The sequence below is a fragment of the Anopheles stephensi genome, chromosome 2 (assembly GCF_013141755.1).
Source record: "Anopheles stephensi strain Indian chromosome 2, UCI_ANSTEP_V1.0, whole genome shotgun sequence".
Classification (NCBI taxonomy): domain Eukaryota; kingdom Metazoa; phylum Arthropoda; class Insecta; order Diptera; family Culicidae; genus Anopheles; species Anopheles stephensi.
In genome coordinates this window covers 37,453,037-37,479,389 of record NC_050202.1, presented here as the reverse complement: position 1 = coordinate 37,479,389, position 26,353 = coordinate 37,453,037, and the positions used below count along the sequence as shown (strand labels likewise).

Below are 26,353 nucleotides of genomic sequence, written 5' to 3'. Positions count from 1 at the left end.
GAAATCACATTTTCCTTAGGTAAAACAAATGGATGAACGCACCATCGTGAAGGTGAAGTGAATGGATGGTTTGCAGTGATTTACGTGTGCCATCGTTCCCAAAAAGTTTCCCATTTGTTTGGCTAGAGGGAGCAGTGCCCGAAAAAACATATTACAAAATATCGGTAGTGTACCCGCACATTTCGGCGCATTGCTTAGCTCCGTTTTTGTGGAACGCGTCGTTAATTGAGGCACTTTAGTTGAAACATTGCACCAGAATTGATTTTTGGTAAGTGGTATCCTCCTCTGCATGTGATACTGGTCTGCCAAGATGCCAAGGTGGCAGACGTAGGTGGGACGCAAGCAGTAGCAGTGGCTTTCGTTAACGACCGGAACCAGTTTTTGTTTCGATTAGTAGCTTGCGGAATCTGTTATACGGAACAGAGGTAGGATAATTTTCGTCCTACCGTCATAACATAGACTTACACATAGGAGGGAACAGAAAGTGACGTACATTATGTGCCCTTGAACTTTTGTGACGCAGTAAAAGGGATGGTGTGACAAATTGTGTTTCATTAACTGACCTTCATTGTTTCCCTTAATTGCCGATTAAAATGATGATAATTTGAGGCATGTGTATTTGTTGTAGCAATAGAAAAATATCGAAATTTATCATAAAAATGGAATTGTTTTTTTTTACATACATAGTGATCGATTGAATTATTTGAAGGTTTAGATTGAAGTGAAGGGTTTTTTTTCATAATACTTGATGGTGGAGTCCACAACTGTGTGTGGGTGATCGATCCGCATGGAATTTCAAATTGGCCCTGAATATTCAACTGCAGCTCAAACACACAGATAATCTGGCGTTAGGTGTAGGTCAAGGCTAAAGGCAATTAGGTTAAATTTAAAAAATACGGGATTATACAAAAAATATTCGTTCGTTCGACTGGTAGTCACTGGTTGTCTAAATTGTTATTCGTGTTGCAGGTCATGAAAAAGGTTTCATATGATTGCATTCAATTTTTGCTTCAATAATGAATAATACGAATTGCATAAGAAGAAGCGATGCCACAGGTGTATTGAACAGGTGTAGTTAACATAAGTTTCTAATTATCAAATACCATCGTGGATTCGTTTTCCTGAAATCGTTGATGTTATTCGCACATATCACTCATGATTAATAGAACTGAAAATTTTATGCTGCAAATGTTAACCATTTTCCATCATCCTTTATTAAGGCTTTGAGAAACCATCTTGCTACACCAATCCCAAAAAAAAAAAAAAAATCCCACCCTTAAATTGTCTCTAATTTTAGCACCGATACTCTTTTCGAGCCTCTCTGGTGAGAGCTCTAATTTGCTCGGAGGTTTTGCATCGAAAATGAAAAACGCATACGAGCGGAGTGTTACGATCCATTCTGCCAGAGATGGTCGGTGGATGCACAAGCGCACAAGCCGCCTTTCAAATTTATATTTGAACGAATTCGAACGACTTATGCTGGCGCATCATCACTGTTGTGCAACCTATTTGGTGGCTTCTAACGTTTCGCCGAGCTTGCCAGGTTGGAAAGAATGTTCAAATAACAAATTGCTTGGCGCGCTTACCGGTAAAATATGACGTCAATTATGTTTTGACAGCACGAATCACGTCGCCGAAGAACGCTAAATCTCCGATGAGGCTTGCAGATTCGCCAGGTGTAGCAATGATGGTGTATGAACCCACTAGGCGGCAAAACTGGCCGAAGGCTCGTCTCGTTCGGTGATTGAATCACGTGCAACTCCGTAGAAAGTGTACTATTACAGATAATACCGATTCCCAAGAATCGATGCGATCGTGTAGGGCGAAAAGACGATGATATGGCACAGTACAGCACAGCGGGTTGTGAAATGTTTTCTTCAATTTTTATAAATTTCAATTTCAAAATGTTTATGCTTTTAACCGACGGAGCGACTTTCATTGCTTCTATTGCGTTAGTCAACCTTTTTAATGAGATCAGCTACGCAGATTCGTAATGTCATCGAGTTGTAGAAAATGACGCATACACCACCAATTATGCTTTGGAGTCCTTCGTCTTGTGAGGATGCATGTATTGCGTATTCGTAAGCTTATAAATTAGCTGGTTGCCGTATAAGATTGCTGTTGGTTACAAACTAAAGCAATGGAAATGATTCGCGTACCGCAGGATCTTGCTTTCCCCCATCGGGGGATAAAATTGTGGCAAGTGAGCTGACGTACAAGAATCTGAATCTGAATACATATTTTACGAAGCTTTATAAAATGTTCAGATTCCAGCACGCCATTACTATTTTTCCAGTTCATTAATGCGTATTAGTCATTTTCGATCAATCGAATTTCCTTTCCGGTAGAGTCATAGCGTTAGTGGTATCCATTGTGGCGATGATTGTCATTGGCGTGATGGTTCGTGGGGTGTTGATGGTTGTATGGATTGCTGCTTCTTCTGCGATGATGACCATTGTGGCCGTTATGGTGATGACCGTTGTGGCCGTTGTGCCCATTATGTCCGTGCCCGTGTCCATGGCCGTGCCCGTTGCCATGGTTCTCGTGTGCATTGCTATCGTAGCCGCGATGCCCGTCGTGAATTCCGTGATCCGCTCGGCTATGTCCGCTATCGTGTCCATGCGAATCGTACTCATTCGAACCGTGCGCAATACCATTATGCTCAAAATCATGGTGCGATTCCCTGGGATAGCCGAGCTGAGTGTGCGGAGTTTCCTTCGAATATCCACCATGCCCATGCTCGTGTCCGTGTTCGTGAGGATGATCATGATGGTGAGGATGTTCGTCTCCTCCTTCGTACGTAATTTTCGGTCTATATCCCTTATGATCCGCCTCGTACTCTACAATCTGTGCACGATAACACCGAGGTGAGAAAATATTTCAATTACATTTACAACTAAAAACAGCGCTTCTTTGCCCATTACCTGTCGACGCCCATCAGGAAGCAACACGTTATATTTCCCAGTGGTGTAATCTCCATCACGCATTTCCTCATGTCCGAAAGACAGATCAGCATCTTCGTCATCGACCTCGTAGCTAAACTCATATTTAGCAGGTTCCTTGAATAAGACAAAACAAAGGTTCGGTATAGTCAAAGGACATAGCCGAAAAATAAAACTATGCACTTCAGTGAATAGTTACATCTTCAAAGGATCCGCTATCATCGTGGTTATCATGGTGATCGTGATGTTCGTCGTACTCGTGATGATCCGGATGAAACCCGGACTGATGATGCGGGGGACCGTAACTCGAATCGGGTGTTCCGTAGCTGCTGGATGGTGGTACTAAGTCTGTATGGTGATCATCGTGATGCCCACCTTCTCCAGCGTGACCATGACCATGAGCGGGCGGTAAGTACGAGTTGATTGGAGCCTCGGCCTCAACTCGCATAATGACGGATACGAGAAGAATATAGCAGCAATGCTACGTAGAGAAATGAATATGATGAATGCTATAAATGGTGAGCTTTTGTACTGTGCAAGCTTGGAATGGAGCTTTTTCTCATGAAAGCTCGAACCATGATCTTCTAAGCTTAGCATCGTTGGGTTTTGGAAATGGTTGATGCTTTCGTAGGCATTGGTCTATTACACACAGAAAAGCTCATAAAGCTGATGGAGGATTCATTCCACATTAGCAAGGCATTCAAGAACACATGGTATTGCTAACATTCTTGAGTGGGTTTTATCAATAGCTGTGGCAGTCTGACCTGCCTACGGGAGGACAATCAAGTGTCATCAATTCGCCCACAATAAGTGTAAGCACTTCGAGCCACCAAGTTTGTGATGGTATAGTTGGTAACTTTACCTCCATATCAGAAGTAATCATTTTGGGTTGGCAGTCCTGTGATCGAGATGATAGCGGCGGCAGGACGGAGGATAAAACCTCTTCCAGACCGCCTTCCCGCACATAGGACATAGGACTGACTATTCAGCTACAAGTGAAATCAAATCACAGTAAGCCAAAATTTCAGGCCGGGTGCTTAGGAAGTTGTAGTGCCAAAAATGGCTACAACTTCTGAAGAAGAAAAATGTTTGGTGGCAAACTAGTAGTGGCACGACAGGAAAGCATCTTTTATACGACAGGACCGTGTGTCGAATCCCCCGTCTGGACTGTACCGCTGTTGCCAACGACCGACCTTCCAATCCGGTAGAATAAGTAAGTCTGTTTATTCATTTACGACTTACAGAAAGGTTCTTAAGATAACGAGCAATAGTCAAGAATTTAACAAAATCCTAATAATTGAGTTAGAAAACTCGATTAACTAAGTTTCGAAACAAAACATACCAATATTACAGCATTATTAATGTTCTATGACAACTTCTGTAGAAAATCTTTTACAAGAGCTCTTGTTTAGGAAATTACGAACGATTCAAAAATTTTTGGCTTTAATTTGCAAAGATGCTAATCTCGATGCTTCTTTTTTTTATGTTACTACCACAAGAGGTTTTACCCTACCACTTCCTTGGCTTTTTTACTTCACGGTTAAGTTGTGTATGGGAGAACGGTACAATTGTGAATTAACAACGGTCTTGACGTAGCTTAGGGTCCTGAAGGAATGTTTATGTTTATCCCAATTTACCAGTATTCGCTTCACACCTTACTTAAGTTATGTGTTTTATTTATCTTACCCTACTCTTACCTTTAGCACACTTGCACATTTTGGTAATTTTAGCATTGCTATGATTTGGAACGTATTTAAAAACTATTTAACCACAAATCTTTTTTTATGTGTCGACTCGTGCTGCTTTCTTCTTTTGCTTCTGATATCACGTTACGAATAATTTCAATATTACTGTTCACTTTCTTTATACATTTGTTTGGACACAGCAAAAACAAAACACGAATTTACACTTTGCACCTCCGAAAGATCCTGCTCTGGCTAGCTTCTCTTATCCAGCTGGCAAAGAATCGTACACTGACTGATTGGAACCACTCGGCAAACTATTTATACGAAGTTCTAGTTCCAATTTCAATCAGTTCATTCCTCTCACCGATGCACCGTATCATGACGTTCGATTGATCCTCTTCAATTGAAATATCCTACCACGGGCCTATACGTAGCACAGCTCCCTACCAACTCCTCATTAGCGGGAAGAAGCATTGTCAAACCGTTTGGTAATGGTAATGGTGGCAAATTGATGACAACATTTGCCAACCCTTGTCAGCCTGGGCATGGATAGAATCCGATCGATGTCACCGCACCAAAAGCAAAAGTACAATCGCTTAACTTTGAAAGACCCGATTACGAAAAATAAAATGAAGATTCGACTGGGTGATTGCTTCGTGATTAACGTTAAAGATTAGCAGTCAGCACCACATCGCTGTCGTTGATTGTGGGATCACCTCCCAGCATTTTCTCAACACCGTGATTGGTTGCGATCCGTACCGTACTGTGCTGGCCAGTTGCAAAAAAAAGTAGTGCCGCAATACAGCAATTTAACGAAGCCTGTTGCAGTATATGCTATTGATAGCCGTTCACTAGATAGCGTGCAAGTTTCAGATGCACATGCAAGTTTCTCTAGAGCATGATTACCTGCATTTTATTTAATGATGCTAGATGGTTGATCAATGATGAATGTGTACGAACTAATTAGGCGGTGTGTGTGTTTACAAAAATTATTATCCCATAGCGACCTTGAAGTGATATGTTTCTGTTTGTAAGCAGACTGTAAAAGTAGAACAGATATGGAACATAAAGTTTAATTACCGTGGATAGCTAGATAGTTTACTATCTAGCTAATGGTGGTGTGGATCTTCTTCACGATAAGATCGGTTTTTAGATAAATGGAGTAAGCAGTTTAGTCATGTAAGTCCTATATACTTAACGTTGTATGGCAGGCCGATGAGCAGAAAAAAATGATTATTGTATATTTGTATAAGCTTTTGTTCATAAAATCTGTCTCAAGAGTCTTTTTTTGTCTTTTGTTTTAAAATTGTCTGGGATAGAAAAAAATGCTACTGAACAACGGAAACTAAGTTTGCGCAGGGTACTGGATACCCAATGGGAGCCCATTCTTTCGTTGATTTCGTTTATGGAAGTCTTCGTCGCTTTATTTCTGCCAAATAGCTGTAATTTCTGTATGTATGATGTCCAATCCTGCCTGCCCTGTCTTCAGAAAATCTAAGATAATAATTTAATTCATTAATTGATTCATCCTCACCATCCAGCGTCTTAAGTCCTTTACTGTTTCGCTTTTCATCTCTGACTGCATCAAGTCGCTCCCTCCCAAAGGATGTCTGTTGTATGCTGACGGTGTTAAGTTCTATCTTCCTGTGTCCTCATCTCAAGACTTCCTTTCGCATTCAAAGCTACGCCGATGCATTTGCGGATTAGTGTTCCTCTAACGGGCTCATCCTTTGTGTAGGAAAATGCTGCGTAATCTCGTTCGGCCGCTCTCACAACAAGCAGCTTTATGGCTACCAGCTCGGTAGCTCACCACTCCCACGTGTTGCTCTGGTAAAGGACCTTGGTGTATGGCTTGATGACCAACTGTCTTTTGAGCCACATATCAACTCAGTCCTCGAGCGAGCCATCAAATTACTGGGCCTCATCACCCGAATGGCGTCTGATCCATTGTGCTTGAGGGCGTTGTATTGCTGCTGGGTCCGTCCAATCTTGGACTACGCCAGGGTCGTTTAGTCCCCAGCAGGTGTCACTTCTATGGATAGGTTGGAGAGGGTACAACGGAAGTTTTCTAGAATCGCAGTAAGGCGCTTCCTAAACGACCCCAGTGCTGCTTCTCCTCCATACTCGGTACGGTGTCAATTGCAGGGACTGGCTGGCTTAAAAGACCGTCATTGTCAGGCGCGCAGGCTATTTATTGCCAACATCCTTCTTGCCAACATTGACTCCCCTACCCTCCTGGCAGCCATTCCCATCTATGTCCCATCCTACCGCTTGCCCGTTCGCCCTCCACTTCTCATCCCATTACGACACTCGCGGTTTGCTCAAAATGATCCTTGGATACGCGCATTATCTGACTTCATTTCAGTAGGTGATTTGTTTGACCATTGCATGTCTTTAGCTTCATTCCGTTCCCTTGTATTGTCTTCCTCGTCCTAATGTGTTTCGTCCCGTGCATGACCTTTTAGTTATATGTTATTTTTTCTATTTTTCATTGCATCTGACGCTACTGGAAAGAACTCGAGGCAACCAGTGTGAAATAAATAAATAAATAATAATAATAATAACAATAATGATCCGACATTTGTCTACCTTATATACTAAAAGTTATCCTACTTTCCATATAAACTGAGACGTTTACGAAACGCCGCGGACTTGAAAACATTTAAATCGAATAATTTGGAGACCTCATTAAACGACAGGCACATGGTATTTATTGGATCGATTTGTCAGAAATTAGCCCGAAAACGCAAAAAATGTACTAATTGACGTGGTCTAAGTAAACTGGGGCGGTCTGGTGGCTGAGGCAAAGGTCTTCATCCTATGGATAAAATCGTGTCACAGAAAGCCAGTAATGGCAGGAAGCGAGACCTTTGGAGGTTGTAGTGGCAAGGAAGAAGAAGCAGGTGATCTCATACATACATACAAAGTTTTATTGGATTCAAGGAAAATTTGCCGCACTAATTTCAGACGATCGTTATATGCCTAAGACGCTTGTTTTTTTTTTTTTTTGCTGAAGTACTCCTACTGCCCTAAAAACTAGACTTACATTGAATGATGCGCTTTGCGATGCTACTAGTTCAGATAGTAGATAGAATTTTTTTAAGTAGTTTTTTCAAAAGAACCACTTGGAGTTCCTTGTGCAAAAGTCTCTTTTGATAACTCTTCGTGTTGATACTTCAAAGCTGTTGGCTGTCTTGGCAAGCTGCCAGATGAATCTTGAAATATGCAGAAAAAAATCGAAAATTGATTTTTTTTATACAGACTGATTTTATCAGTCTGCCCCCGATCAGGGGGCGGTCGGGTGGCCGAGGCTATAACAGCGCCGGTCTTCTAACGGCAGGACCGGGGTTCAAATCACATCCAGACCGCCTCCCCGTACTACCTTGCTACGGGTCCGTCCCCAGGGCTGACTACCTTGCTACGGGTAAAATCAAGTCACAGAAACCAGAAATGGCAGGCCGAGACCTCTCGAGGTTGTAGTGTCAATGAAGAAGAAGAAGATTTTATCAGGTTCTTCCGAGCGAGTGGACTCCATGCTTCCACTTCTCGGTTTTCGTACCTAACCTATTTAAGCTACACACATTGGTGTGGAACAACACGCTCAGAAGATGTGCAAAAATCTCCTTATGTGTGGACGGACAATAAAGGAAGCTCTGTTCTTGGACATTGAAGAAGGATGTATTGCAAAATGAACAATGGTTTAACTATCTATGACTTTATAAAGCCGTATCACGAGTGTGAGTCGGGCTTGTTTTAAAACTAGCTAGCAACATTTTCCTTTAAACATTATCACTATACGATTATTTACTTCGATAAATGTAATTGCCATCTTGTTAATGCTATTCGCATAATTATGGATCATAATTATAAATATATACTAAATATAGCTAAACTCTCATTGCTTATCCGGTGGTTAAATAGTTGCTACAGCCTATCCGAGAGACAGAGTTAATCTGCTTTTAATGGTGATTGATGGTAACCTGCACAAAATATATGGCTATTGCTGCAGCGTTTCAACATCAGATAGCAAACAGCGGCGTTGTACGACAAAGCATGAAGCCTGCAAACAGCGTGTATGTGATATTTGGGATACTTCATGTTGTGTGTAGTCAGCAAGCTTCGACCGAGAGCGACAGAGACTACGATCTAAAAATTACCAAGTTTCTGTGCCTCGATACACCTTATCAGCGAAGTGTGCTGCACTATTGCAAAACAATAGCTCGTCGCAATCGACCCACTATTCTGAACCTGTCAATAACGATTCCCGAAAGCTTTGATTATGTGAAGATGAGATTTAGTACGGAATACAAATTTTCCACTTTTCGTCCTTTCCTGTTCGATTTGGAAAAAGAAGCGTGCGAGTTTTTATCATCAAAATCTCGCGATCCTGCGTCAGAAATTGCGTTTAAGGTGGTGTTTGAGAAGTTTAGGAATATCGCAAAACCGTGTCCGCATGGTGTAAGTTATTTCATGGAATTAATATGTTAAAAAAAATCAGAACGCCAGCATATCAAATGTACTAGTCCGGTGCGATTGGATGGTAATTTTTTTTTTCATTCTGTTGTAGAACCGCACATATAATATAGAATATTGGGTGGATCCACAAACCCTGCCAAAATCCGTTCCTGCTGGTGATTATCGACTAACTACAACTTTCACTTTCAAAGACAACGTAACTATGCTCAAGCTTCAAACATATGGTACAACTAGGAGGAAGGGAATATTTCGATCCATGATTGAATGGTGAAACAATTCTTCTCTTAGTTGAAAATATACCGCAAAGCCTATAATAAATACACACCGGTACAATGGAAACACTATGGAGTCCAATTAAAAGAAACTTTAAGGAGAAACGAACCAATTAAAAAGCAAGAGTTCCACAAAGTTCAGCTGTTGGTCCTTATCAACCAGTAACCTCCAGCGATTCAACAATGTAACACTGATATGTATATCAATAGCATAAAATCCCAGCTCGACAATGGAAAATGCCCAGTTGACGGAGCTGTTTTTGACACAATGCGTATATGATTTTTATTATGCTTATATGATCCTTGGGTATCCTTGGGTTTTATACACCAGCTTTATGAACTTTTTTTAGCCATCTAAGAGTCTAACATCGCCCGAGGACAGACCCATACACATGATCTCAAATGTAAAATGCGTAGCATTCAATCAAAACTATTACATGTAAGAATTACCATGTATGTTCCAGTCAGCGTTTCATGAGCGCCTTCGTTTGCGCCCATCATTATTTAACTCGTCTCGCTCTTACTGTAATGCTGTTAGTCAATAAGACCCTTTTTCATGAATACAAATGTATTTCAGATGAAATATGTAGCTTCGTTCCTCGTCTCAAGAATATGTTTTGAAGACATCTATGTCAAATTTTTTTAGTTTTTCTTGCAAACTTTTTATTCTGCTGTGATTAAATGCGACACAGTGCAGTGTTTTTGGATTGGTTCTTCTTCTTCTTTTGCTTGGGCTTTCCTTGACTCGATTTTATTCGTAGGATGATAATCCGTATTTCTTTTTGGACAAATCTTTAAAAAAGAACTGGCGCTTCTTAAGGCAGTGCTATGTCCTGAATGCTGCTCTAGAAAGGCGAGGTAGGGTGTTTACACAATGCAGTTTTTAATTCGACATGATGTTTCTATACATGAGTATCGCAAATGCGATTAAAAACTTCATGAACCGTCTACAGGAGTTCTTCACTCTTCGTAACTCGCAACTTCCTCAACTCTTCCTAAATTTGTTGACGCATCTCAACTAATCGGCCCTTGAACACAAGTGATACTTCAAATCGACGGTTTAGAAAACACATTAATGCTTACTGCATGATACAGTACCCTTTCCGAGCAGACGTCCGGCGAAAGAATTTTACGGTTGAACCGCAAGTAACAGTCAAATAGGAAAATTTTAGTTGGTTCGACTGTCACAAATCGCTGGATCATCTTCAACAGGAGATATAGATGTTGAAAGATATATACCCTATATATAGATACGATCTACAATACGAAGAGAGTGTTTTGCTAAGCTTAAACGAAAACAAGAAAATCGTTTATAAAACTTGTTGTAAAACGACCGAGGCCGAGACATTTCGAGGTTGTAGAATCACGTAAGAAGAATCAATTTGATATCTTTGAATAGGATGGCTCTTTCAAACGAAACTATGTTTTGTTGGTGAAATTGAAGGTTATTTGTACCTAGTAAAAGAAGCAAAACTAGCTTGTTGAACTACAGTCGAGGAAAGTAATGTTTTGATTGATTACTGACTTTGAACCTGTATGAACTAAAATAAAGATAAATCACACCACATACCACCAGGAAACATGTAATGTGGACAAAAATGAAATATATTATATTGAACATAACAAAGTTGACGACAAAGAAACCCTTAAAATTCACCTCCGAATGTACGTACACGATGAAGTTTCCGTAGCGTAACCAGGCCATATTATCGAGTTCGCTCAAATAGCAGTTTATAGTAAATGATACGTCCCAACTAGGTTGACACAGCGCCAAAACGTATCTCATTGACACTTAAGGCTTATATCATCACTCCATAAGACCCTACTTAGTGATCTTGGAGTAGTTTTGAAGATTAGAAACCGCTTAAAAGCACCAATGTTTAGTATTAACAGGCGATTTTAATTGAACAAAACGAGTTACGTAGTTTCCATAGTGTTAGCAAATGTCTTCAGATTCAATGCGTTTAAATATGTGTTTACTGTCTTATTGCACATTACTCATAATTCTCGTGTGCTTAGCTCTGGAACACAATCACTACTCATGCAACATGATTTCACAACTAAAAAGTAAAATGTAACTCGAGTCGTACACATTTTGGATTAGATTATCACCATCATCTAAATGCTTTGGTGATGGGTCTCGATGGAATTAGGTTATATTTAATGGGTTTATACTTACTGTTGTTTAGTTAAATACTGGGCGCATGTAATTTCACAGCACGTTTTTCGTCAAAAGTGGACATAACTGGACTTTGTTTAGGTGAACGCAGTGCTGCTGGCGGTTTTACTTTTCGTCAAAGCATCGAATTTTTCACGAGATGATATCAAAATGGAAATGTTGGTCCGTTGTGTGGCTAACGTGTCTCTTTTATGTCGATGTTGTTGCTGAAGATAACTCTTCCAGACCTTTTCAATTGCGGCTGATGAAAATACTGTGTGTCGATCAACCGTATAATCGTTCTGTCGTGCATTACTGCAAAACCGTCCTGCGGCGTAACCAACCCACTATGTTAAACATTTCGATTACAGTCCCCTTTGTGATAGATTTCTGCTATATCACTATTAAAATTGATTACAAATTTAATGAGTATCAGCCATTTTTGTTTAACGCAAGGGCAGAAGGTTGTCAGTTTTTAAGAGAGAGACCAGTTGATCCGCTATCGTTATATTTATACAACATTTTTGCGGAATCGCTTCCGACACTGGTTCGCCCCTGTCCCCATGGAGTATGTATCAAGAAGGAAGGGTTTGAGCTGAATCATTCCGAATAAAAAGTGCTATATTTTGGACATTTCTACTCACCATTTTCAGAACAGAACGTACGACATCTTGTGGACGATGGATGAGCGTTTGTCACCCCGGTCTGTGCCAGCCGGTGACTACCGAGTAACGGCAATTTGGGAAGCAGAAGAAGGCGATACAATCATTCACCTGCAGATATACTGTGCAGTACGGCGTAAAGGAATATTTCGTTCTATGATCGAATGGTAATACTAATGCAATTTTCCCAAATGCCCAAATGGTTTGAACGGTTAGAAAAGTTGTATGTGCAGTTTAATTAAAGTGAATGTTTTAATGTATATGATTTTGATTTTGAATATGTTGAGGAACCATGCTTTTCCTCTGTATAGTTATAGAATTAAGAGAATTTCAAAGAGAAATATTTGTTGCACTAAGTGTGTAATACCGTCACAATGGGATCGTGTCAGAACGGGGCGCAAAATGTAATAACGGATAAAATACTTGCATTATCTTAATTTCATTTTTAATATCATGTTTATCGATTTTAAAAGAAATTATACTATAGTTAGCGTATAGGACGGGGGAAAGGACAGAGCACGGTCGATCCATTGATCGATAGGACGGACGTATTACTCGAAAAAACGCGATTGAATGCAAGGGTTTTCCTAGCATTCAGAAGACGGGATGTTTCGAAAATCATTGTATTAGATAACCTACCTCCTTCAAACAAACAAACATGCTCCCGGTCTAGAGCTAACGTCCATCAATTCAGCATCCCGCCTAAACATGGCCTGGGCAAAATGAAGTAGTTTGCGGTGTTCCGGCTCCAGGATCAGTCGAAGTCGTCTCCAGATCGATTCCGGAGGCAGAAGCGCAAGTTAATGTAGATTATAGCGGTGATGATGGGGGGCGTGGCGGGTGGGGGTAGTTAATCGGAGTACTCCGGAGATGAACGCAATCAATGTCGATTGGAGTCGGAGTTGGATTTTGAAACGTGGAGTCTGAGTGAATTCGTGATTTTATTCCGGAGTTCCCATCACTAATCCCTGTCTCTCTGGTGGGCGCATCATATCAGTTTGCGCCTCTGTCCATGTGGATGGCCTTAAAGGACTTTACAAGCTGGGTCGGCCGGTGTCATTTTCATGACATGACCAGCCCACAAGAACCTGGTGAGTCTAGTTCTCTAAAAGGATTTATCTCAGAGGTGTATGCGAGTACTGGGACAGTAAATGTTCTATGCAGTCCAGCTTAGTCCGTCGAGACAGGTGTTACCATCATTTCGGTTTTCGCTTGCTCGATCCTTTGGTAAGCTTTTGCCACAAAGAAGAGCCTCAAACCAAGGATGTCTGTGACTAGTCTATGTCTATGATTAGCGTTTGCCTTCAAGAAGGAGAACCCCTCGCGTTCGCACAGATAGCTTATAGGAATATTCGCTTCTGGTTGAGTGTTTCAACACCCATTATAGCGCACAGTGTCCGTCGTAATCCAACGACACACTCCAAAATCGCAGCGTAAATCGGGAAAAATTATGCTGCATAGATCCAGGCGCGTCAGGAACCGATCAGCCAATTGTCATCGTATCACTTATGCATACTCTACAGACGTACAGACCACACAATCGAAGTGTACAGCATTTTACTGTTAAGAGGTAATTGAATTCGCGCACCATTTGCTTCAACAGGTCAATTAGTTGATCCATTAGTGAAAATATGTTCCAGCTGATCGTTGAAGCTCATCTATGAATTTAGGCGCACTAACTAACTCAATTTACTTTGAAAAGTTTCAAATTATTTCTGCACGATTGGCTGCTACTTCCGGCACTCTATCGGCTGCTGGTTTTAGGATTTTTTGTAATATGTTGTAATATATTGTTACAAGCTCACCCTGGATAAGGTGCCCTTTCACGGTTTGGTGAAGGAAATGTCTTCAAACCATCTTGAATTGCAATACGCAATACGGCCAGGCCGTTCTAAATGAATAAAAAAAATATAAATATTCCTTCTCCAATATATATATTTACATATATAGACATATATATACCCAGAGATTTTCGGAGATAGCTTGTAGCACACTTAACACTTGACCTTAAATGACCTTGTACAACAGTTACGCTCATCGAATTTTTCAATTTGTATTTTTCCACTTTGTTGAAATAAAATCTGGGTACGCTGTTACTGGTCCTAAACAACAAGTTGGCTTGATGTGGAGTTAATGTAAGTTAATGCAGTGATCTATCGCACTGAAGATGGGCGCAGAACCATCCAGTAGGTATTTGATGACTTCGGTAAATTCTGCAACCATCTAGCTAGGAATGAACAAGCATGCTAACAATATCCACGGTTGATTCTCAGATACAACGAGTAATGTGCTCTATTGTAGTAAGTGGCTATTCGCATTTGGATATTACCTGCATAATGACTCTTATTTTACTTATAATCTTAACGTACTCAATGCAGCATGAACAAGGAAACACTTGTATTGAATAGGGATGATTCTAATGGTTTGCAGAAGAAAATCGAGTCTTATCGAACGCGAGAATGGACCATCAAGGTCCATCATTCAGATAGGTAATGGAGAACTGCTCTTACATATCGACTTCTAGTATTTGTATCCACCTGCATTGGCACCACCCTGACCAGGACCTTCAGGATATTTCGCTTCACCCTCGTACGACACCTAAAAGGAAGAGGCAAGGTACAATATGGAAACCATCGCTTAATCCTGCCAGCCACCGTTTGGAGCGGTTAACATACCTCTGCATTGTAGCCATTCTTCCAGTCCGCCGTGTAACGCACTACCTGTGTACGTCCGTCAGGAAGCTGAACGCGGTATTCACCGCGTGTGACATCGCCATCACTAACTGCCTTGTGCGAGTAATCATTTTGGGTTTCAATGTCGTTCACGTTGTATTGGAAATCGAAAGGCATTCCAGGCTCATGATGATGCTGCACAGAAAAACAATTGCAAAAAAAACAAATAAATTATTCATCCGACGGCGGCAGCGGTGAATAGTAATGCTACTAACATCATCCTGAGCCGGCGGGCCGTATGAAGGTGCTGGACGACCGGGAGTGGGCTGCGGTCGGGGAACATTCTGAGGTTGAGGGGACGAAGGGAACGGCTGGTTCGGCTTGTCGTAGGCATAACCCTTGTCTGGAGGCAGGTATTGATTGTTCTGAGCTTGTGCTTCAATGCACATCACGGCTAGGCAAACAGCGACGCACTGAGGGGGGAGAAGAAGGATGTGTGAGTATTAATTTATGATTGCGATGTGGAGTGAACGCTTGTCAACACAAGGGTCAACACCGGACCAAAACGGCAGTAGCTAAAGCGTAAGGTTAATTGCAATGCAAGTGATTATCGCAATAGATTCACGATTTTTTGTTGTTGCTGCTTGGTACACATAATGAATTAAATGCAAAAATATTCATCGCAAAGGAGTAAAATGTATGTCGAATATTACATCGAAAGTACGGGTCTCTAGGTGGCCCAGTGGAATGGGCGACAACGGAGCCGGTCTTCATACGGCAGAACCGGGGTTCAAATCCCATCTGGACCGTTCCCCCGTAGTGAGCACTAACTATATATCCAATCACGTGATATCTTTAAGTCTAGCAAGCCAGAAACGGCCGGAATGACCTTATAGTTCGTTAGGTCAAAGAAGAAGAAAAATAAGAAGATGAAGAGTACGGGTCCCTATCGCTCTCTTTACAGTCTGACTCCTTTTGTGTTATTTAATACGTTCATTGTGAGATAGAAATAATCCTACTGCTATTCGAAACATGTCTTTTGTAATTGCTTGTATACTGTTCACACCTGTTGCGTTGCGTTCTTCATACTATTGCGACTATAAAGTAAGTCCCAAGAAAAAAATGGCAAGGACTTATTCTATAATTGTGTAGGTATCCTATCTTGTTGGTTTTTTGCACCGCTGTCCTATTGTATTAATTTTATCGGCCAACTCTTCTTTTTTTTACTATATATTCTTTACTTTACATACCCTATTTACTAGGCAATATCTGATCCTGAACATCTATTTTTTTTTTAAATTGAGTTTAGCGGTGATATGGGCAAAAAATACTAATAGCATACTCAGTTGTGATGTCGTGCTAGTTATTGACAAAAACAGCACGCATCGCTGTCAGGGTAATGCATTTAACTAATGCTGTACACTGTAAGTTTTGTTGTTTGTTTTTGGGAAATTGGACAAACTTTACAATCGTCTATGTTATAATTTAATCAAATTTGTTATAATTGATATGAATAAACTATCATGGCCACAGGGGCGTAACGGTAACCCGTAGTTCAAATCCCATCTAGATAGCCTCCCTGTACGCAGGACAAACTATCTAGCCTCAGGTTTAATCAAATCCCAGAAAGCCAGAAATAGCAGACCGAGACCGTTCGAGGTTGTAGTGCCAAGGAGGAAGGAGAAGAACTACCTAGTATGAAGTAGGGAATATTGTTTGAATTAGTTGTATTGTTGATCATTTTCGTTAGAAAATCCTGGTTTCGATCTATTGGGATTCCTTATATCAAAAACACTGATTTTGTTAATCAATACATTTTGTGCCAGAGTATCTGCAGGGTAACGATTCTTTCAATATATTCTCTAGATACAGTGTAGAAACACTTGTTCGTCTTCTACGACACAAAAATCTATGCAGATCTGCCATGTTCACCAAATTAACACTAGTTTTACGGACGTTTCTGATATAGCTATCTCTACGAGCAATCTGAAAGGATTCGTAGAAATGTTTATACAACATTTGCATACTCAAAATTGATTGATATTTATTTTATCAAATATAAAAAGTTTAAGAGGAATCCAGAGGCTCAATTGTAGATAAAACTTAGGAATTTTCAATAGCAATAATTCACGTAACAATTTTTTTTCAATTGATTCCAAAATTAAGAATCCGAAAAATTGACGGGTGCTGTTACCTAGTGTTAATGTAATGAACTTTCAAGCATGTTGAAAACAACGAAGTTTGTAAATCACAAAAATAAGTCGTACACTGTAGTGTGTCTCGAAACGCTCGCTTTGTTTTAAACATGTGGACGATTGTTTTGCTGACTTGGTTGAACACTGTAATAAGTATACATATGTTCACGTTACACGTTTTCCAACATTGCACTTATCGAAAAAATGTTTTTCTCTGTTTTTCACTACAAGACGTGAAAACGATGTAAAATGTAAAAACCAACTGTCACACGAACTACCATATTCACTTTATAGTATTCAAATAAGTTGACGTTCACTATCACATTGCTATTAACAGAATCGAACATTCCTTGTAAAGCACATGCACAGTTCTTATATAGAATATTTTATGCCAGATCGCCATTCATAGGCGAAAATCAATTTAATCACTACTCACCAGAAACTTCATCGTAACCGTTTTAGTGGCACTTGGTCGAAGAATGAAACCCTTTCGTTGACGTTGACGCACACGGTAAGCGCTAGAACAATGTTGCACTGCTCTTGCAAGTAAGGCTTTTTATCGGATGTATACACCGCCGTATCCTGTGATGGACTATTGCTCGGTTCTACATTGTGTTCGGCCTTTATGCGAACGATCCATCCGGGTGAGAGGCAGTTCTACCCCTCTGATTTTTCTAGCCCCACTTGAGCGTGTGTGTGTGTGTCAATTTTTTCCACCCCTAAGCGAAGCATCTTGTTTTTGAAGGCTCGTTTCTTGTACTCACAAAAACACCAAAACTAATGAAAAACAGAAAGCTCGGCAAACCAAACCTCTCTCATTTTCATCCCCGGCTCTGTGTGTGGCGGTTCTCCACCAGTATAGTATGAACCGTAGCATCTTCCACCGAAGATGCCCAACTGTTAATATGATGGCAGTAATTACGCTTACCATCTCTCAACCCCCGTTTCGCAGCAGCAGCCGACTACTCGTTTGCTTTTGATGGCACGGTGCACATTCGTACACGTGAAAGGCGCCCGTTCTACCGAATCTGTATTGAGCCGTTTGTGTTCACACACAGCTACACCATAGATCCCAGTGACGGACGTTTTGTGAAGATGATGAGATAGGTTTTGTGAGAAGGAAAAAAAAACGTTGCCGAGGATCGCGTTGTCTACCAGATTCATCCATGGTTCATATCCCACCGTTGCAATCGGTAAGAAAATCAGAGAACTAATTTTTTTTTCTTCAGCGTTTGCGAGACGCATCAGGTGCCCGACACGATCTGCCCCGTTCATTGATACAAAACAAAGAGAGAGCGAGAGAGAGAAAGAGAGAGAGAGAGATGTTCTCCGGCGATGAGTTTGCTCTGAGCTTTTTGGTAAGCGGAAGGCAAAAATGCTTTGCGCTTTACACAAGTGCACATCGGGCGATCTTAAAGGGTGGGGGTGAGATGATCTCAGCGGGGAAGGGTTTTCTTTCAACATGCTTTAACAAACTGTAGACTGCAGCACTCCATATAACCCCACCAACCTACACCTTGTTTAACATCCAATGCGGGAAAAGTATGAAGAGAGCAGTCTGGTGAATTGGGAATTTCAAGATTAAAATTAGCGCATTGTTGAAGGGTAACGTTAACCCAGTGCAAAAAAAGAAACTATTTTAAAACGCTTTTTGGGAAAAAAACGAAGGTTGGTTTCAGATAAATTGTTTTCATTAACATAAGTAGAACAGAATGATGCAGTTGTCAGTTGGGAATCAAGTCGTCTTCGACTGTACAGCTATAATGGGGCAATATTTAACATCATCTCATCAACTGTCAAGCGAAACGGCCAACCTTTCAAAATAGTCCTGATGGCACAGAGAGGAATTGTACACGCAAGAGATCAATAATATCCAAAAACGCAATCCCTAAATTTAATGTACACGCATTCGATAGTTGGTGTCCATGGTACTATTTATACACCCAAATGCGTTTTTGTCACATGGATACATTGTGCACAGGTGATCGTCGAAGATGTTCCACTGATTAAACAAACGGCCTTGACCGCTCTGTTCTGGCAGCGCTGCAAAACGTAGAAAGAATCCGTAACTTAATAAATGGTACTTCAGTACTTTCAACGCCACAGTTCCATCTTGCTCAACACGTTTGCGATAGGTCAATGGCAAACCATTAACATTTGTACCTGGTAAATACTAAAAAAATAATAAACAACCCACCGTCAAAGACAAGGGTAATTGGGGATCGAATTCTTCCTTTTTTACACAACCATGAGCGACTGCTATCTGTACTGATGTGCTTAACTGATGAACCTTGGCTGTATCACTGTAGCGCGTGCTGGTGGCCCTGTTTTACGAAAGTCTCCCCCAAAATCAAGATGATCCGATCGCCGGTATTTTGCGCCAGCTCCTGCTCCATTCGTGCACAGCAAATACGAAACGTATTTTCTGTCATTTTTCGATCACTCAAAAACGATATTTTGACCCGAAATAGAGCACGCCGGAGCGTCCCTAACGCAATAGCACAACAGTGAAGTTCCACAGTTTTTGGACGGTTGTGCGCTTTACCTGGCTTTGGATGGCTTTGGTGGCATTTAGAGCGATGAAAACAAGCGTAGATCGTGACTACCTAAAGAGGCAATCCTACACGTTGCCTAAAGCTGTTAGATGTTTCATATCCACCCAGATGTGAAGAACGAACATGCGCGTTCCCCGATCGCTGTTCCTCTTGATCGCACCATTACTGCGACTTGGCCGTTGCATAGAATTGTTCTTTGTCTCGTGCCTCATCGCCAAGTATCACTTAATGCTTGTTACCTCTAGATTTGCTCCAAGTTTCTGCAATCGGATACAGGCACACAATCCGGAATCAAATGCGTTCTTGTAGAAAGATGGCAACTGTTGCATGTAACTCTGCTACTCTCGTTTGTATTAATATGGCTTGTTGTTGTTGTTCAAAACGCTATCTGCCTGTATAATATGCTTAACTTATGTTTAAATTAAATTTCGTGTAAAATTGCATCTTCGGAGCAAGTTGCATTTCTTGGTTCCCACGCTCGCCATTTACATCACGTCACATGGTTTTCACAGACAAATTACACAGCCAAGCGCTATTTAACATAATGAACTGGCCATTGTTCATTATAGCAATACGCTCAATGTGACACTTCACGATGGTTAATTTTCGAGAGATAGAGATGCTTAAACCGCTGCTCGTTCCAGAGATAAAGATCTTTATATGATTAGTGCATTGCATGTCGCGTGATAACTCGCTCTTGGTTGGTTGCGGTTGGTTAGTAACCGCAACTCAAGTTCATCATGTCATGTAATTTTATCAAGTAACAAAACTAGTTTTGGCGAGCATTCTGTCTTAGCAAGTGCACGTTCAATATTGCAAAACTGTTACAATGAAGGTAATTCTTATTTGTGCTTTTATGGATTTTGTTTGTACATGTAGATGTTTCCTCCTTGGTTGAGCAAAATGTGGAAATATCTGAAATAAAGCTTTATCAGCTTTATCTTTAGATTGTAAGCCGCTGTTTAATCATCAGAGACTAAATCTGGAACTGCAACGACAATACAACGATACAATGCAAAGCAACTTCATCATTCTTGATCGTTATGTTTGGTCCACATAACGCGTTTTCCGAAAAATGTTATCGACTGTTCTATTTCAGACATTCCTGTGACTCTTGAGGCAGTTGCATTTGCTATAAAGAAGCTTCAATTCTATTTTACACCTGGAGTGGTTTTACGCAAGAGTGGTTATTAATTATTCACCTATGTTGTCTAATATGTGATCTATGTTCCCTATCTCTCAAACAAAAAAGTTTCCCTGATACATGAAAAAAAAGCATTCATGAAATCTATTTAAAAAAACGATAGCAACAACTTTATCGTGAATTGCATCTCTCTCAGCTTATGTCACGTTCATTACAATATATTTCCTCCGGGCAAAAGGGTTTCGTACCGAAGAGATTTATTTCAACCAACCTTGTCCAATTCACAGCACAGAATGCTTTAAATCAATGTGCTCTGGTTATCAAACGGATGTTATGTATGAACACATATGTTAAAACCCCATTTAAGCGTGTTAACGGAGCGACCCGGTGGTAAAGGCGACAATGGCACCGGAGTTCAAATCTCTTCCGGACCGTTCCCCCATAGTGAGGACTGACTATCCAACTATGTAGTTTCATTAAATTAGAGATTCTTTCTAGACTTATTTAGAAATGGCAGGCATGACCTATAACAGATCGTTAGGCCAAGAAGAGACAGAACAGTGATAATCACAACTGGCTTCTAAAATCTATTGATTGGTTAGGTATTTGTACTTTCACTTACCGGTTCAATAAAACGGTTTAGGTTTTATCTGCTAGGACGAACATCAACAACAGGACAACAAGAACATTAAGCTTAACAAGAAAGCGTATCAGATAGTGTTTCGTGCTAACCGCAGAATTGTTCCAACTGTTCCTACGTAGTGTCTGAGCTTTCGATTGCAAATGACTTTTCTAAAAGCATTATTCCTTTTCCCCCCATTTTTTTTTTCATTCCTCCAACACCACACCGTTATGGTATTCTGGTTGTCCAAACGATAGTTCTGTATTATCGTATCGATTGCAACGCTTGAAACATCAGCGAAGCGTTGCGTCCAAACAAATATATTTGAGGGCACCTCAAGAATTCTCCACGATGGTAACCTAGGATCTTTTTTTATTTATTTTATGTACTTACCATAGACTCACAAATAAGTCAAACATGCAAATGATTATGCTCGTCTATTGAATGTTTTTTCTTATCAATGATGTGCATCCATCTAAAAAAGATGGATAGATGGATAGACAAACTGGGATCAGTCCAGAGGCACTTCACTAGTCTGTTCCTCTGGCACCTTGCTTGGCGTGCGAAGATTCCTAACTATCGCGCTACTTCGCTATCAGTGTCTACTTCCGATACTATCTACATTAAAACATAGACGTGATGTAGCCCAATCTACGCTCTTGGCATAGATTCTAAAATGAGATTGGTGCTATAACCACGAAAGGGCCTGCCATTTCTGGCTTTCTGGTGACTGGTGTCTGGTGACTTGATTTTACCCTGTTTTAATGTAATCAGCCCTACGTGCGGGTAGCGGTCTGGATGGGATTTGAACACCGATCCTGCCGTAAGAAGACCCGTTACCGGGATCACCTCGATCACCGGACTGGCCAAAAAATCCGCTAAAAAATATGTATTAAATAAATAAATAAATAAATGAACTTCATGTAATCATTTTTTGTTCATTACCAGCGATGAACTTTTAACTTCCTTAACATCACTTTTCAAACAATACCTGAGGTGTAAATATGTTTGGGTCCGTGTATAGTCGGCCTCCTTTCCGTGAAGGATTTGTCTTGTTTACACTCGAGCTACTATAATTGGTAATTATCCTAATAATATTTTGGAGCCATTTATGAGTACGCCATAAGAATCGTTGCTGTTTATTCGATACATTGCAGTGCAGTTTTTATAAGCACGTGTTGAACATCCTTCAACTCAACGTAGAAACACGCGACCGCATCAGATTTATGCTTCAAGTATGCTTATGTTTTTTTTGTGTTTCGATTTAACCATAACCCCCGATCGTCTTCCGTTTGAATGTAACAATATTAATTAACAGCCATTCTCCAGAGGTTTGCCGAGCCCCGCTTATGCCCATCATCTTCAATGGCACATCGAAATGGCTTATTGTGTCTGCCCTGTGCTTCGAGTGTTGAGTGTGATAGAAAGATAATATTCAACACGCTGGCTGCTGAAGAAGCTTTTGACCCGAGGGCACACAAAACGGATGCTATTTGACCGGGCCAATTGTCCTGTCCTGCGACTATCGGTTCCGACAGATCGCGCTGTAGCGTTGGTAATTCGGGAAGCAAAATTTGGTTCAAACGCTCAAACCCAACGAGCAACGAACCTGACCTTTTGTGGTGCGGTTCGCACCTTAAATCATCGCGCACCGTATATCAAATTCCCGATCCAACCGACGGCAGCGAAACCGAACGCTATCCACTTTTTTTTGCTGCAGCTATCCGATTTACCTTGATCTTCTCTGCATAAAGTGTGTGCTCATCACGCTCATTCGCGATACGAGGCGCCGCTAGTAGTGCGGTGCGGCATGCAATTCAGAACGAATTTGCAAAATTCGCTGCCAATTTGTACTGGTTTCCACTGTGTGTGGCACCGACATTGGACGGCGAATGTTTCACTCCACTGACTCCACTACTCTCTAATTATCTGGTGACTTGGTTGGTGCAGTGCGCCGCGCATTAATCATACTTGTCGCGTAACCACCTAGCACATTCGATGCTCCGATCTTCTTCTCGATCATCCCGCTGTTGGTGGTGGTGAAATCGAATCGACTTACCAAAACGAGGAACTCTTCAATGTTGCTACCGGAGCAATCCTTTTGCTAATTCTCCGATTGAGTTCCGTACGAAATTCACCTGTTTTATGTTGGGCGCCCTGCTCACTCCACAATGCAGTAGCCGCAAAGTCGGAAGAGGCGCTCATATTGTTCAGCAACATTGGATTGGCCATTTAAATGATGCTGTTTAAACAATATCTTGTTATGGTGCGTTTGAAGCTACTTTGTCGGAGATTATTCTCACAATTCTCACTGCTTAATAGCAATTTATTTAGCATTGACACCTGAAGTTCCATTGTATTGAGTTGATCCTTCCGTTTACATTAAAAATAGTTTAATTATGATCTAAGCCTCGTTAAAAAACTCTTTCCTTAAACTGTAAAATATTCACCATTAATGTACGCCATTAAGTGGTCCATTTATTGTATTTACTGCTGTTTCGAATGAATTTGACAAAATCATTGTGATATGGAGAAACCTAAGCCCTGAAAGGTCCAAAGTTTTATTTATTTGCACACATAATATTGCACCCAGGTCCAATTGAAGCTGCGCAGTGAATATCTTCGCGCATGTAGGAGGTTACACGGCAATGAATGTTTAAATAAGAAAAAAAGTGCACATATACATACCATATACCCGAGAAGGGGAAAGTGAGCCGGCTTTCGTCTCCATCACTTTCGGCCACGACCGTTTAAGTGTTGTGCAATCCGCAGCGAAGCCTCCAAAACATTTAAAGCACACGGCGAAGAACACCACCACAAGCGCTAATGGGAAGATTCTTCGCCTGATTTGCGTAGAGAAATTGAGCAATCATTTGTGTTTTCTTCTCGTGGCTGGTCTCGCTGACCGATACCTCTCGGGTCCGTCGCGGGTCCATACTTTTAGTGTTCCAGTGTTCCAGTTTTGAGCCGCGCTCCAAATGTCGTAGTTAAAGCGTCGATGTTGCTGGGCGCGATTGAGCAAAAACTAACGCGCTAAGTTATTCACTGTTCGTTCGGTTTGTTAGCAAACGCGATTGTAATCGTTCAGTTGTAGTGATATTTGTAAAGTCGCGTCTAGAGCGTCGGTGTTGGCGGTGATGCGCCAAGCTGACAAGTCGCCGCTTTCCTGCGAATAAAACGGCGTCGCGCTCGCAGCATGAGAAGCGAAAGATGAGTGCAAGCTAAATCAACTATTACGGTAATTGGAATACCTTTCAGCCGAGCGCATCGACGGGAGACTGGGGTTCATTCAATGGGAAGAAAACTTATAATGAATCAATCATAAGTTTATTGCAGATACGTAATGACCGTAGCCGTGCCAAATTCCGGGAGCTGGCCTTTTCCTATTGCTACGTGTAGCCATTTCAATTTGGTCACTCCAATGACCGATGAGCTAGGCTCAGAATTTGCTTTACGAAATTTATTACACGTATGATGTGCACAACAATTGGCTTGCACTTTGGTTGGTTCACTGCAGGATTGGCCATAGGCGATTTCAATTGCGCTTGATACATGGCTAATCATTCGGTAATGAAATTGATTCGGATTGCGTCCGGGTTTAAGCTTAGCTTGCATTTTTCCAGGCTCTATATATTTTGGATAACATTGGAGGACATAAAACAAGAATGCGCGGAACACTCACTCAGACAAGAGGTGTTGACAAGGCTTAATTACTTTTTAAGCGAAACAAGAACAACAAGTCTGTATAAATTACACCGGTCGTGAAGGGAGGAAACTTGTGATATTTGGGAATTTCTAAAACTGGAGCAGATAATTGGATATGTGTGATGCGTTTGGAAGTTGCTTTTGTAATGTTTATTCAACCGTCAGATTTGTACATAATTCAATTACCCTAGTTCATTTTTCTTACATTGGCGTCTGGTTTATACTCTCTGCTCGTAGTGTTGTCAAGTGTTGTTTATTTTTTCATGCAATAACAATTCAAAATATTTTCATGCAAATTAATTAATTATACTAATTATCCAAATTCAACAAAGTCGTTGTTTAAACTTTTGAGATCGTTAATGCGACTTTTAACATTTAAAGATTAGATCAGGTTTTGGAGTAAAGATTTAGATTCTTCTACCGTGATAATGAGGATTTTTATGTGACTTTGTAATTCAGAGTCTGATCTCTCGCTCTCTCTGTTGCATCTTTTCTTCATTGAACTAAAATTCATGAAAGTAGCAGATCCCGTAAATGTTTGAGAAATAGCTTTGCTTATTACACGTTCATGTACATAACTGCTTGCCTGTGAAATAGGTCGATTGCTTGTTAGACCTCGCTGTCCATAACTTTGAAGACATTCCACCGATTTCCAATAAGTTAGGCATGAAATTTGCTGAACTGATGCCATCGGCTCATCCAACGTTCACATCATTAACACAGTTCTGTCACAGGTGCCACACACACTTGATGCGCTAGGTGCCGCCGCATCATTCATATGAAATCAGGCAACAGTTGTATTTACATCGGCCACATTAAAAGCAAGAGAATCTGGAGCTATAGCCGCACCTTCGAGGGCTGGTTTAAATATCTACCAAACCGGGGAGGGACGGCTATAGTCACCGGCTCCATACCAATGGCAGTTGCCTTGATATTTATGTTTTAACAAATATAACGTCTCAAGTTTGAACTGCGCAACGGTTACCACCACACCGCCGCCACAGCCACAAAGAATTCGTAACGTTACCAATCTTCACGGATGTTTTAGAGTGTGGGAGATGATTTCGTTACGGTTTGATGCGCGCCACTCCTCTGGGGTCGGCCAATTTTTCCTAGTTCGACTTCTACAAAACATTCTCAGCCATGCAAGAACGGGCCACGGTCGTGCAACGGCTGATGAATATACCCGCCAATACCGCTGGCAGTGATTGTATGCGCAAGCCTGTACATATTCCACCTGCAAACCTGCCAGCATCTTCTGATCG

At 41.0% G+C, this 26,353-nt stretch overlaps 4 protein-coding genes across 5 annotated transcripts in view; 2 read left to right on the top strand and 2 right to left on the bottom strand.

The window, feature by feature from the left end:
* Positions 1 to 26,353, top strand: part of LOC118517691 (F-box/SPRY domain-containing protein 1) — a 98,314-nt gene that overhangs the window by 38,618 nt on the left and 33,343 nt on the right. The gene's annotated exons all lie outside the window — the stretch shown is intronic.
* On the bottom strand, positions 2,033 to 4,917 carry LOC118517690 (histidine-rich glycoprotein-like). Its single transcript, XM_036064109.1, has 4 exons — positions 4,640 to 4,917; positions 3,142 to 3,423; positions 2,925 to 3,059; positions 2,033 to 2,847 (listed from the first exon to the last, which is right to left on the bottom strand). The coding sequence occupies exons 1-4, from the start codon at positions 4,673 to 4,675 to the stop codon at positions 2,359 to 2,361; spliced, it is 942 nt and encodes a 313-aa protein (XP_035920002.1). The 5' UTR covers positions 4,676 to 4,917; the 3' UTR covers positions 2,033 to 2,358.
* On the top strand, positions 8,591 to 9,635 carry LOC118517693. Its single transcript, XM_036064116.1, has 2 exons — positions 8,591 to 9,085; positions 9,195 to 9,635. Exons 1-2 carry the CDS (start codon positions 8,600 to 8,602, stop codon positions 9,372 to 9,374), a joined length of 666 nt encoding a protein of 221 aa, XP_035920009.1. The 5' UTR covers positions 8,591 to 8,599; the 3' UTR covers positions 9,375 to 9,635.
* LOC118517696 (pro-resilin) lies at positions 14,224 to 17,705 on the bottom strand. The gene is made up of 4 exons (XM_036064119.1): positions 17,499 to 17,705; positions 15,143 to 15,340; positions 14,871 to 15,062; positions 14,224 to 14,793 (listed from the first exon to the last, which is right to left on the bottom strand). Exons 1-4 carry the CDS (start codon positions 17,508 to 17,510, stop codon positions 14,716 to 14,718), a joined length of 480 nt encoding a protein of 159 aa, XP_035920012.1. The 5' UTR covers positions 17,511 to 17,705; the 3' UTR covers positions 14,224 to 14,715.